This window comes from Apostichopus japonicus, chromosome 17 (assembly GCF_037975245.1).
Source record: "Apostichopus japonicus isolate 1M-3 chromosome 17, ASM3797524v1, whole genome shotgun sequence".
In the NCBI taxonomy this organism is placed as follows: Eukaryota; Metazoa; Echinodermata; class Holothuroidea; order Aspidochirotida; family Stichopodidae; genus Apostichopus; species Apostichopus japonicus.
Window position 1 is genome coordinate 20,042,714 of NC_092577.1, and position 14,471 is coordinate 20,057,184.

General features: G+C 39.1%; 1 protein-coding gene across 2 annotated transcripts; it reads right to left on the reverse strand.

Moving 5' to 3' along the window:
* Window positions 1-455: 455 nt before the first annotated feature.
* Window positions 456-14,073, reverse strand: LOC139984718 (uncharacterized). 2 transcript variants are annotated; one of them, XM_071998744.1, is made up of 6 exons: window positions 13,893-14,073; window positions 8,389-8,585; window positions 7,482-7,669; window positions 6,716-6,838; window positions 5,977-6,081; window positions 456-1,603 (listed from the first exon to the last, which is right to left on the reverse strand). In XM_071998744.1, exons 2-6 carry the CDS (start codon window positions 8,573-8,575, stop codon window positions 1,505-1,507), a joined length of 702 nt encoding a protein of 233 aa, XP_071854845.1. In that variant the 5' UTR covers window positions 8,576-8,585; window positions 13,893-14,073; the 3' UTR covers window positions 456-1,504. The 2 variants fall into 2 exon arrangements, with proteins under 2 accessions (XP_071854845.1, XP_071854846.1); XM_071998745.1 differs by having other exon boundaries at window positions 7,490-7,669; window positions 13,893-14,068.
* Window positions 14,074-14,471: the final 398 nt, after the last annotated feature.

A 14,471-nucleotide genomic window follows, 5' to 3' on the forward strand; every position in this document is an offset into this window, starting at 1 on the left:
AATTTCTAGACACATTTTTGGACTACGACCCACGGTCTAAATGAAAGACAATTACTAATTTGCCAGAAGTTGAGACTAATTTCAGGGCATTGTTAACTTTTTCATAGAATTGCCCTTAATTTAAAAAACACTCACCATAGAGGTCATCATTTTTCACGGGTGTTGGCCGGTTGGAGATACGCCTCGGTGTTAAGGTTTCTTCATGCCTACTAGTAATATGTGCCACTGGTGAAACCCCTGGTGTGTCCAAATCTTCCTGAAAGCAATAACAACCATTTCACTGCAGCAGCATTCAGTACTAATTTGAAGTCAAATACCTAACAAGGGATTCAACATTCAGCAATCATGCAGTATTTAATTACTTCAAAGCAGACAGAGCTGACCTGTTCACTAAACCAGAATGCACACATTCTGTGAACAGTTAAAGTACCCCCCCCCCCAAAAAAAAAATAACATAACATTTAACACACACAGTGACATGCACTGGTCAGTTATCACTCCAACAACGTCAAGTCAAGTGTGACATATGTCAACTTCATACAAGACTTCTCTGGTGACCTTATATACAACTTATGTTGCAATTTGAATAATTTAACATCTGACCCTGTGACCTCAATGATATTTGTGATACACTGTATAAGCATAGATATTAAACAATAGGTTTCGTCTACTCCATATGAGTCTTCCACCCACAATGTTTTTTGGATGAAAAATCATTTCCTTGTTGATGTAGCAAGGTAGCTAAAATGTATTTTTGTTCTTATAATAAATTAATTTGTCTAATGCTATAACATCCTTGAATTCTTGAAAGTTTAGACTTGCTCCAGACATTTTCTTCCTGAGTAATCCCCAACTGATCCTCTGTAACATGACATCACTATTTTATTTTTTAGGAAATTGGTTCAGTGACCCGTGAAGTCTATTACTCTGTGGTATAATCTTTTGCTCCGTATCCACTAATTAAAAGAATACTCCAGGTCATTATCATAACTTTGTGGATCCTTCTAAATAATCTAAAAGTACCATATATCTAGTTCAGTAGACTAGATTATTGACAAGAGTAACATAATATTCAAATTTACCACTCAATTTTCGAGATAAAAATGTTCAAGCCAGCCTCATGAATATTTAATTACTACTATTTAGTGACGTACAACTTTCACTACTTGTTTACATTAAATAGCAGAAAATTACCTACCACAGTGCAAAACACACTAACAAGACATAGTGTCTGGCTGATCATGTTAAGGGCTTAAAAAACCTCCAAAATATTAATTGTGCTATCCCTAGCTCTGCTGCACTCTAGCGAAAAAATGGATAAGTTTTAAAGCGCAGACGACTAGACGTCGTAGTATTGTTTGGTTTTCCGACTAATTAAAATTCCCTTTTGTGCCAGTGGAAGAAGCCAATAATTTAACTTGTATGATGCTGGATATTTTAACCATTTAAAAATGTACCGCGATGGCCACGAAAGAATTAATTTATGTTTACAAACTATACAAGGTTATATAGTTTTCCCACATACCCGAGACAGGTGATAGGACCCGAGTGTATCAAGTTTCTGGTGGTGGTGGAAGCTCGCTTTGCTGTTTTGCAGGTCCATCTATAGATATAAAAGTAACGCTTAAACCAATACACAAATTTTAAGTCATCATAAAGGAACACTGTAGAGTTGACCCCAAATCCCCGACAACACTCACTACCCATATTCCTATGATGATTGCAGTGCCCAAGTGTCATCAAAATTTATAAGGGGTGTACCGGATATCCGGTACCCCCTGATATTTTTTATTATCCGGTCAGATATTTTTAGAAATCCGGCTGGAACCGGATCTTTTTCAAAATGTTATAAGCAGCTGTCAGCACAAGTAAACAAGGGCGTAGGAACCGGGGGGGGGGGGGCACCAGGCCCCCCAGTCAAAATATGGAGGGGTGGAAGTATCATTCCGCTTCGCAAGTCAGAAAACCCCTTTTTTATTTCCAAATGAGAAAAAAATCTCATTTGAAGCAACAAATTGCATCTAAGGCCAGGTGAAAATGCAAGAGTTTTTGGTTCCTTGCTTTAGCAAAAGGAACCTATGCAGTCAGGTTGGCGTGTGTGTGTGTGTATGTATGTATGTGTGTGTGTGTGTGTGTCTGTGACACTTGCTTGGGTACGCTCTATCTCAATAAGGGAATGTTGGATTGAGGCCAAACTTTGACTATAGATCCGCCATATGGAGAAGGTGTGCCCTATTTTTTCTGGTGCCCACAAAGGTCACCAAAGGTCAGTTATGGTCCAAAAACCGAAAATATTAAAACTGCAATAACTCCCAGTGCCAATGTGTGACAAGATTGATATTTTAGGACAAGTTGTGAACTGGTTAGGGGAGCATTTTCAAACTTAACGGTCATGTGATCCGAGGTCACCAAAGGTCAATTAATGATAAAAAACTAGTATTTTTGCGATAACTTGAGAACAAATTGTCCGTTAGGGTTGGGAGTTGCTTCAATGTTATCCAATTGTCGACCCGCATCTCGGTGACCCTTGACCTCAATTTGACCTCTGGTGACCTTGACGTGTTTTTGGGGATTTTTACAGTTTTGATGCTATTTTCAGATGTCAAAGGTACCTTCTGATCATAAATGTCAATGGGTTGACCCCGTGTGACCTTTATGTGCGAAGTTATATGGGGTCAAAGTTTTTCGGTCGGAGTTAGGATGGTTGTACAGACTTGTCGTTTTGTTTTTTGGAATCAGGAGATTAAACAACATCTGAAACCAAGCTCAAAAGGTCAAAGGTCACATTAGAAAAAATGTGCTTATTTTGGGAGGAAACGAGCAAAAAAGGAAATGTTTGGTTTTGATGCTAGATTTGGATATCAAAGGTACCTTCTGATCATAAATGTTAATGGTTGACCCCCGTCTGACCTTCGTGTGCGAAGTTATATGAGGTCAAAGTTAATTTTCACACATTTAATGCAATTACTCCCAGTTCCAAGTTGTGACAAGGTTGATATTTTTGGAGTAGTTGCAAATGGTATAGGGGAATATTTTCAAACTTAACGGTCATGTGATACAAGGTCACCAAAGGTCAATTAATGATAAAAAACTAGTATTTTTGCGATAACTTGAGAACAGATTGTCCGTTAGGGTTGGGAGTTGCTTCAATGTAATCCAATTGTCGACCCGCATCTGGATGACCCTTGACCTCAATTTGACCTCTGGTGACCTTTTCGTGTTTTGTGGATTTTTACAGTTTCGATGCTATTTTCAGATGTTAAAGGTACCTTCTGATCATAAATGTCTATAGGTTGACCCCCATGTGACCTTCGTGTGCGAAGTTATATGAGGTCAAAGTTAATTTTCAGACATTTAATGCAATAACTCCCAGTTCCAAGTTGTGACAAGGTTGATATTTTTGGAGTAGTTGCAAATGGTATAGGGGAATATTTTCAAACATAAGGGTCAGGTGATCCGAGGTTACCAAAGGTCAATTAATGATAAAAAACTAGTATTTTTGCGATAACTTGAGAACAGGTTGCCCGTTAGGGTTGGGAGTTGCTTCAATGTAATCCAATTGTCGACCCGCATCTGGATGACCCTTGACCTCAATTTGACCTCTGGTGACCTTTTCGTGTTTTGTGGATTTTTACAGTTTCGATGCTATTTTCAGATGTTAAAGGTACCTTCTGATTATAAATGTTAATGGTTTGACCCCCGTCTGACCTTCGTGTGCGAAGTTATATGAGGTCAAAGTTAATTTTCACACATTTAGTGTAATAACTCCCAGTGCCGAGGTGTTACACAGTTGATATTTTGAGACAAGTTGCAAATGGTATAGGGGAATATTTTCAAACTTAAGGGTCATGTGATCCGAGGTCACCAAAGGTCAATTAATGATAAAAAACTAGTATTTTTGCGATAATTTGAGAACAAATTGTCCGTTAGGGTTGGGAGTTGCTTCAATGTAATCCAATTGTCGACCCGCATCTGGGTGACCCTTGACCTCAATTTGACCTCTGGTGATCTTTTCGTGTTTTGTGGATTTTTACAGTTTCGATGCTATTTTCAGATGTTAAAGGTACCTTCTGATCATAAATGTCAATGGGTTGACCCCCATGTGACCTTCGTGTGCGAAGTCATATGAGGTCAAAGTTAACTCGCAGTGCCAAGGTGTGACAAGGTTTATTTTTTTGGACAAGTTGCAAATGGTATAGGGGAACATTTTCAAACTTAACGGTCATGTGGTCCAACGTCACCAAAGGTCAGCTAATGTTAAAAAAGTAGTATTTTTGGGGGGGGGGGGGAAATGGGCAAAGAAAAATGTTTGAATTTTTACAGTCATGCTCTTTTTAGGTCTCACCGATCAAAAATGTCAATTGCTTGACCTTCGGGTGACCTTTGTGTGTGAAGTTATGTATACAAGTTCAAAGTTAATTTTTTTTAATTTAATGCAATTAAATCTCAATGCCAAGGTGTGACATGGTTGATATTTTGGGACAAGTTGTGAACGGGGTGGTGGAACATTTTGAAACTTAAAGGTCATGTCATCTGAGGTCACCAATGTTATCATATCTGTTGACACGCTTGTAGGTCTCTTATATTTCTTACATTTTCGACGCCATATTTAGATCTCAAAAGTGCCTTTTGATCCAAAATCCGATCACATTTTGTGATCACAAAAGTGTTGGCTATAGTTTTGGTTACTTTATGGGAACATGTACGACCACAATTACTTGACTATTTGAGCCCAATCTTGCTTGATAATATTATGTGTATTGTCATATACCCCAAGCAAGGAACCACAGTGCCCTTGGGCTCTTGTTACAAAATGGAGTGGGTGTTGAAGTGTGCTACATTGCACCAAATTGCATCTGACGCCACCTGGAAATGCCCAAAAATTCCAAAGGGGAGGGGGTGTGGGGAGGGGGACAACCCATCCCCTTAGACTCCTCCCCCAGGCCGGCCATCAGTCTTCAGCCCCCCACTCAAAAGTACCTTCCGATGCCACTGCAAGTAAATGAGAACTAATATGAACATTATCATGATAATGAAGAGTCCAAAAGGCTCAGTGATATTCCTTTGCTTACTATATAAACCAAAATCATAGTGAAAGAGCACACCATTAGAATTATCCAATAGGGATTATCATTAAAGATATAGTCTGACAAACACGTGTGTATATCAGCGCATCAGACTACATAGTCATTTTTTGAGTGAAAATATTAGTAGCAAGTTTCTGGGTGAAGATAGGAGCACACTTACGTCGTCCCATCAAAATAATCATGGCTACACGTACGTGAATGGCCCCTATAGGCCTGTACCCTTCCTTTTGATGTGCCATTATAACTACAACCTGGTCCGGCTGGATAGTTGGTACTATCCGGGATAATTCAGGATCCGGTACATCCCTAAAATTTATTGGGAATGCAAGCACAGGGTCACTTTCAACAATTGTTCACAGATAGATAGAAAGGGTGATAGAGTGATAGGTATGAGAAGGTAAGGATATTGGAAGGGATAATATGGGATGGGGAGTGGAAGGAGCGGACAAGATAATTGTCCAGATATGGGAAGGGAAAGGGAGGAATGTGAAGTTCAAGATATGGGAATGGGAGGGGGAAGAGAATATGGGAATTGTAAAAGGTAAGGGGAACGAGGGGATTTAATAGGAAAAGGATGGCGTGAACATCTGTACTGAAAATGAAGAACCAACATCATGGAAAATCATGAAGACATCAGTATTTATAACGGAGGTATGAAAACTGATGTATCAGCATATAATATGATATAAACTCTGAGTTTTTCTGAGTGTAATACACTGTACATGTACCTGTTCTGAAAATCATACAACATATTCCTAATATAAGTACACAATTTTGTATTTACCTACCTTATTGCCTCAGCACAGTGTGCTTCTATTAGAATGAATATGGCCACAGCAAATTTTCAACAGGAAACGTTTCTTTCCTAAATTTTTAGGATTTTATTTACCAGATTCAGAACTGGGTTCTTCTGTAGTGTGACTGGCTTCGTCCAACTCGGCATCATGTAGAAAACGTTTCTTGGTTCCTTTCTTTGAGTTTTCTCCAGTTTCATCTTTAAATGCATGTTAATTCATCACCCTTTCTGAATGGAAATGAAATGAGGTATCCATCCAAACATTCCAAATTGGGGTTGGGTACTAGTATTCATTACTATAGATATTACTAACTGGTATAGTAATTATTATTATTATATATTATTAAGTATTACATTATCTATACTTACTGAACTCCTGATTACCCATCAGAAAATGTATACTCATTGGGAGTTATACTATTTATGGTAACGATGGTAGCCAGCTATGTTTCATTCAATGTTATCCATCAAAGACTGTGCAAGGAGTAGTAATCCTACCTGCATCAAGTGTTAATTAACATGCATGTTTACTGTGGCCAGGTTTTATTTTTGGTACAAATCTAATTCTCTGTGCTTCTCTACCAATCTTCTGAATCAAGAAGTTCAAGGGTTTCTCCTTCAGGAAGAAGTTTACTTTTAGTATTATTTTTTGGCCTCTTTTTACCCTCTGCAAGTTTAGTTTTCCCTAATGCTAAGACCTATATAGCCTTCCTTCTCTTAGGCGTTATATGTAACAGTGGCACACGTCTACCAAATGAATCATGTGTCACAGTAGGTTTACTGCTTTCATATACTGGGGAGACTGGTACGCATAAACAAATATGTTATTTACCAGATTCAGAACTGGGTTCTTCTGCAGTACTGGCTTCGTCCAACTCCGCTTCGTCCAAAGTATGAAGAGAACGTTTCTTGCCTCTTTTCTGTCTTTGGTTCTTTGAGTTTTTTCCAGTTTCATCTTTAAATGATAAAATCATAATTTTGTGAAATAAATACTATGTACATCATTGACACGTTACTGTATAACAAATACCAGATCCTTAAATTTCATGCAAATGTAATTGTCATATGCTCATTAGCTACATGGGCCCTCATGTAAAGTACTACCCAATGAGTGTACAATACAATATGTAGGAGTTTAGTGATATCATATTACCCCAAGTTACCTGACCCCAATAAAGCAGATTTTGTTGGAAAAAAATACACCAAAGGTACAGTAGAGTAGCTGATACCATAAATGAAATATCCCCCCCCCCCCCTCATATTTAAAATGTGAGGGAATACACAAAAACACTACAGGATTCCCGCAATCCCGGTCCTTACGCCAACCCTGCAGGGTGCATGCATGCTAAATGAGGTGCCAATTAGGAAAGAGACCAGACAATGTGCAGTTTTGACACCCATCAGCCGCTCACCTTTTGCCCCCCACCCCCTCCCCCATAGTTTGATATACTTCATCAATGAATATTTGCAGCAATATATTAGTTCAATGTGTCACACAGCTAATTATCACTAAAGTACTGTAGGCTTTTCCTACTAATATTTCCTGATTTAACAGAACTTAATATCATTTCACCCAGCAGTCACAACTTTAACATTACCAAATTAGCAGTGTTGGAGTTTGGTTCTCCGGTGTAGTGGAGGGGCCTAAATATGTTTCTTTTAGAATTACTGGTGCTGCTTGATGTGGCAGGATCTGCCTCAGGGAAGTTTAGGTCAGCCTCCGTCACCTCCACTGTGCTGCTGTGCTCAAACCCAAGACAGACATTATCAGCTTCACTGTAAGATGCTAGAAGAGATATAAGATTAGTTTGAGAATTAGTTTGGTTAATATTGAGGCCCTCTTAGAAAGCTGCGGGCTTAGTGATTCCTTGCCTTTGAGATTTAAACTTTGTCTGAATTAGAATTTTAAATGATATTTGACCGTGGTTTCTGTTACAGGAAGACTAGAGATCTATTTTTTATCTTGGCGGTGACAGTAAATGGTGATGTCAAATGTTAATGTACGAAAACTTTAGACAATGTTCCCCCCAAAAAATCATCTTTGTAAACCACTCCCCCCCCCCCAACAAAAATACATTCATGGCTATTTCATTTTATGATGTCAAATGAGCATATATATCAGGTCTGGCCTGTGTTTCTATATCATGTTAGATTTTTACTGTTGAAAAATGAGAAAATTTCCGATTACAACAGCAGTCACACTAGGGCTGCGCTTGAGCTGCGACCAATAAATCATGGAAGCGAAGAAGTGAGCGCAGTAAAAAAATTGGGTACCCGGCGGGTATATAGGGAAGTCCGGGTAACCGGGACGAATTTTCTATCCAGTGCAAACACTTCACATGTGTGCATGTAGAGTGCCCTGAGGAATGTGACTAGTTTGGGGGAATTTCTTGTGCATGTATAGATACAGAGATATACCAATTTACTGACATCTGCTTCTCTCACGTTTGCTTTTTACAGCAAACTATCACTATGCATTATTTAATACATGTATAATTCACCTACCTCTGTATGCAACAACCCGTTTAATTGAGGATGTAGTCCATGATGGATTGGGCAGCTCGCATGCAATTGTTTTAGTCCGGGATGCAGTCCATTTGCACCAAATTTTTCCATCTTTCTTAAATATCCAAGAAGTTGGCACCACTCCAGCAAGACTGTTTTGGAATTCCACAATAGCATATTTCTCCATAATGAGTGTACTGAATGATGACAAAAAAAAACTAATAGTATTATAGAGGACAGTGCAATTATTTCTAGCAATTCGCAATATTGTGTTACTGGTTATTATAGGTTATGCAGATATGGCAGTACAACTCCAGTTTTGTTGTTTAGAGGAATGAACAGAGCTTTTTCCTTGAATGCAGCTTTCTGTAGTTGTATCATTTTGCTGTTTTTCATGCATACTTGAGATATTCTCAGTAGCTGAGATTCACATGGATTGGTGTAGAAGTTTGCTGGTTTGTGGAACTCTTCACATAATATATATGCCATGTTGACAGCATGTACCAAACAGTAATGTCCACTTTTCAATAGATAACAGTTATCTGGCTTCGCAGAGCTAATCTCCAGTTCCATAGGCACCACATTTGTATTTTTCGACTGATGTTTCTCATATTCTGCAAGTCTGTGAGCTACTTGTACCAAAGGATTTTTACCAGATCTCACCATTGATTTTAGTTTCTGCATGTAGTTCTCAAAATGATATGCAGAACAGTTTTCCAGACACCCATGCTCTTTTGCAACTATTGGCAAATGGACAACAGCATGGAAATTATATGATGAAATTTGTCTTCCATAGAGTTCCATGCCTTTGTGGAAAAAGTACTCTAAAAGTTCCTGAGCATAGTCCACATATTTCCTAACTAAATTCTCATTCAATAATATTGAAATACCTATGGACAAACACATGAAATGTTTGTATTGCTCATGGCTGATAATGTCACGCAACACAAATTGACCTGTATACAACAAGAATGTCCTGTACTCTGTAGCCTTCCAGAGTTTTTTATAATGAAGTAGACTTCTTGGTTGGCGAGAAAATTGTTTCCGTGGGAAATGTTGTTTCATATCACTTTAATCGTTGGCTTAGGCATCCTTTCAGAGCTGGAGAAAGTCGAAAGTAATGATTACCCTGTCCATAAACCAATCAACTCCTTTGTGATTCCTAAATTTACAAGGTGCATATAATCTAAGGGGAAACATTTGACCATGTCTACTGGCAAGTCTAGAAATGGGCTGTCAACTTTATGGTGTTTAGCATTTGATTTTGACCTGAAGGAAGCGTCAGTACGTAGGGTATCAATATCACGAAACTGCATGGATCCATTTTCCCATACACCTCGAATTTCACAATAATCGCACCCATAAGTACCATTAAACTGAATAATTCCTTTGACCATAGCTCTTGCAGGAGCATCACAAACCACACTTTTAAGAGTGACTTGGATGGTTTTCCCATTGTGTAATATCCCTCCCAAGAGTAGAGTCTTTATTTCTTCAACGAAGTCTGTCAAAAAGTCTAGGTCAGATGGCTTTGTGTCTCCCATGTAGAGAGCGGCAACAAATGGTTGTGCTGGTAAAAGGTTTGAAATTGTACACAAAATCGGCCAAAATCATTTGTCACTCCCATCAAATATTGGCACACCATCCACATTTGCAGATAAGTGAATACCAGACTCGATTGCATTAAGATCTATAGATTGTGACAACAAATTTGTAATGCCTTTGCGTATACCAAAATATGTGTACTTCCCACCAGACTTTTCTTTTTCATCTACATTTTTAGGTGTTTCTAACAGGGTCTCAGCTTTTGCTGGCAAATTGAAGTTATGTTTCCTCAGAACTTTCAGCAGGCCATTTATCATTGTATGTGGTACTCTACCATCACATGCCCATTTGGCGATGTCATCTTGTAAATTCAATTCTTTCATTTCGTTAACAAATTCATCATCATGGTCATCTTCGTCAATGTCCACAATGTTTGAAGGCTTAAAATGATCAGCAATTTTAATTTCCTTAACAAATTCATCACTATTGTCATCTTCATCCATGTCCACAATGTTTGAAGGCCTAAAGCTATCAGCAACGGCAAGATGTCCTTCAGCAACATCACCTTCACATGGAACTATACTGTGACTGGTAGTTATACTATGTGATTCCTTACTCAGAAAACTTGGAACACCGAATGGTTCTCCAAAGGACATTCAGGGACTTCGAGCACATCCTCAGAAGCATGTTTGAATTGTTGAAAGTTTTCTATGAATTCTTCATCACTGCTGGCTTGATTCATTACATGTTTGTTTACTTTCCTTCGTGCGGCTTGCCACCTCGACTTGTCTTGTCTTCTTCGCTTAAGTGCACTCATGATGACTGTCCCGATAACAGAAAACCCTGATGAAACAAAGTTGACATACACTCTGAACTTGACCGGACCAGGCATGGTCAACCTAAAGTGTTGACAAGAATTTTCAGTGTTTGACCTCTGCTGACCTCAGTTGTGGAAGGAGATACATTTAGCATGTTTTCATGGAATGAGCCAGATGGCCCATGTGGGACCTTGGACCAAAAATTCCTGAACACCCCCAGGCCCAAAGGTACCCCTACCCAAGTACTATTGTGACAAAGTTTTAACATTTTACAATGTAATCTGTAGGAGGAGATACATTTAGCGTGTTTTCACAAAGTGGGCCCAAATATGGCCCTCTTGGTGACCTTTGATCTCAAATCTCAAGGCCCTGGTGGCATCTGGTGGCCCTCCACCCAGTGGTTAGTGTGACCAAGGTTTGTAGAAATCCAACAAAGTGTGTGCAAATGAGAGCAATTTTAATAATTGTTGACAGATACATAGATAGATCGAGTGACGGTGCGTGATCACAATAGCTCAAACAGCTTATAGCTGGTTTGAGCTAAAAATTGCAGTTGTATTTTTGACCCAAATTGATACATGTGTGCACGAGCAGCGTGCACCGGTATGAATAGAGCACGGATCCCAGCCCCGAACCTCTTACTGAGCTGGTTATTAAAATGTATCATTGTAAAACAAGACAAGATATTAAATATATAGTTACATGTTAGGAAAATTGTGTATTAATACAGGCTCTAGTCCAGGGTTCACGCTAGAGCACAGGATTGCTGGATTCTCGCACTTTTCTTGCCAATCCCGCATTTTGGATTTGTTCGGGGGATTTTTCATTCTCAAAAAAAAACAAAAACACTGGGGGGGGGGTGTGTTACCTGATTTCATCAGCTTATATTTTGTACTAGTACTGGTGCCCAACTGTCATTTGTAAATGCATAAAACTAGTACAACATCATTTTATAATAAAGACAGTATTAAATTTATGCTTAATTAATTCCTGATCCCGAATGGGAGGGATGAGATGCGCTTCATCTTTAACCAAATATGTAATTTAAAGGTAACTATAAACAAAATGGTGCAATATTTTGGCTTCAAAGGGGTTGTGCGGGATTCATTCCAGCAGGCTAGAATAATGTTAGTGGGATAGGCCTACAGCAAATCCAGCAATTGCATCCCCACCCTCGTCCCTGTAGTTACACTTCTGGTCTAATTATGGTGGTTACAAGGTTTTCAGGTTTTGACCCCTGTTGACCTCCAACATAATCAACATGTTTAATCTACTCAGTGGGGCTAACCCACATACTAAGTATGAGATCAATCCAAGTTGGCATTGTGAAGTTACGGTGATTACAAGGTTTTCAGTGCTTGATCCCAAATTACCTTTGACCTCTTACACAATCAATATGGTTCATCTACTCACTGAGGCCAACAACATAAGGCCTACTCACGGCTAACGAATGGGGATCAAATCCCATACACACGCCTGGTCGTGAAACATTTGGCACGTACATACTACCATTTGAAGGGTCATGGTTCACGGGTAGGCCTAACCCTAACACAAGCCTATTTATTATTTATAGAATAATATAGGATACAGGAAAAAACATTTGGGAATATAATTATATTATACCATAGCCTAGATATTAATATTATAATTCAGAATCGTAGGCTTAGCTTAGACTAGGCCCACCCTGATTTTGAAAATTTCCCCAAAAATGTGTAAATTCCTGAAGAATCGATTGGCCTTGGTCGTCCTAGGAAGAGAATCACGCGACCGGGCGTGCACTAGTATGGGACTTGGTCTGGATTCCGTACGACTATGCCAGTGACTAAAATGTGAAATTTTACTAGGCCTGCCAGTGCCACATAAGCATGCACGGTTTCGTGAAAACTTACAACCGGTTTTTCTCTAGCAAAAAACCGAATCTGGTTCAAAAACCGTATTTTTTCCACCTCCCGAATTGCATTGAAAACATCCAAATCTCGATCGCTAAGATGCATATTTTTGAAGCTTTACCAACAGTGGGTACAAGGCTGTTCGTTCGCAGTAAAGGGTTAAAAATAAGGAGAATAAATTCAACAAATGTTATTGCCATTCATGACTATCATACCATAACCTACGTTAACTCTACTGAAGTAAATATGTCGAAATGAAATGTGTTGAATTTTTTCTAAAAGTTTAACATCACGTACACGTATCCTTTGTCTTGTGTTTACTGTACTTCACGAAGTATAAATTTGTGTTCAGAAAAAATATCACTCAAGCCTGACGCCAAGGTGTCTCTTGTGAATAATGGACTGATTGTTCTCATGTTACTTGTTGCATCTTAGTTGTTAAACTCAGAGCCCTCCCCCCCCCCCCCGTGATTGTTACTTGTTGCATCTAAGTTGTTAAACTCAGAGCCCCCCGTGATTGATTGAATGTTACTTGTTGCATCTTAGTTGTTCAACTCACAGAGCCCCCCCCCCCCCCTGCGACTGTACATGTCGTATGGTTTTGTGGATTGCGCATTGTACCTTTGAAGTTTTAACGTTCATTTTTTCAACACGAGCTGTGATCAATGTGTTTGAAAAGATTTTCTCCATATCCTCTACTAATAAACTGAAGTTAAATAATAACTACTAACGTTGGCCACCAAGATCAGTTCAATACTACAAGGTCACCTAACTGATGCACGCATATAAGGGCTGCATAGCCTAATGTTAGGCCTAGCTGTCCACCCTCAAGCACTGGTTATAGCGTGTGCCGATCGTAGCTGAGAATGTCGTCTATCAGAAAAGCTTTCTCTTGTTGCAATTTACTTTCATATTGCCAAAAAAAACGGTAGATAGGAGAAACCAAAGTCAACAAACTTTGTTTTTTCCAGTATTTGGAATTCACATTTCGGTTTTTCCGGTTTTTTCGGTTCTCTTAAAGTAAAAAATAGTACCGAAATTCGCCCGGAAAAACCCGGTACTAAAACCGGTTTACCGTGCATGCCTAGACTGCCACGATATACTGTTGCCTATGGCTATCATATAATAACGTTAGCCTAGCCTATGCTAACAGAAGTCGTTTGATGATCCTAGCCTGTTCTAGTTGGCGGTTTCTCGTACAATTTAAAGAACAAAATACGAAATTAAAGGTACCGGATGTACTGTTACATACCAGTTTTATAGCCTGATTTCCTGAAGGTTTGTCTGATCTCTGTTGGATTATGGTAGATGAATGACCGCGGATATGAGAAAAGCGAAGACTGGTTGTATGGTCAAATTAATTGTGCATGCAGTCTAATCTGCAACAACTCTGCATAGTGCTAGTGCATGCATCGCTGGCAGATACCGCGTATTTTTTTCCTTGGACCGTTACCAGCAGTGTGCCACTGTGTGGCCAATGTAAAAGCCAAGATAAGAAAAAATGCTTTTCTGCATTAGTAGAATCCTAGCTTTAGGCTCAAACCTTTCTTTACAATTTTATGAAAGACGCCAATATGTGGGGGTGGGGGAGGCTGGAAAACTGTTGAGACCACTTGAACACGCCACTGAGATAATATGTTGAATTGGCCACACTTCGAAAATTCGTGTTGATGGTTGAACACACATGAAATTTTGGATCTGTGCCAAACGATTAGTACGTGGTTTATGTATAATATAATAAGGCGGGAAATAACCAGTTTAACAATGTTGCACTGCAGGTTCGTGTGGCGCGCGTGCCACCGATCTCAGTAGAAAAACTTGTTATTGCGAT

Coding starts and splice junctions, on each gene's coding strand:
- LOC139984718 (XM_071998744.1), bottom strand. CDS start 8,575: ATGGAGAAATATGCTATTGTGGAATTCCAAAACAGTCTTGCTGGAGTG. Junction 7,670..8,388: donor ACGGGTTGTTGCATACAGAG/GTAGGTGAATTA, acceptor TATCTCTTCTAG/CATCTTACAGTGAAGCTGAT. Junction 1,604..5,976: donor AGAACCCAGTTCTGAATCTG/GTAAATAAAATC, acceptor TTATATCTATAG/ATGGACCTGCAAAACAGCAA.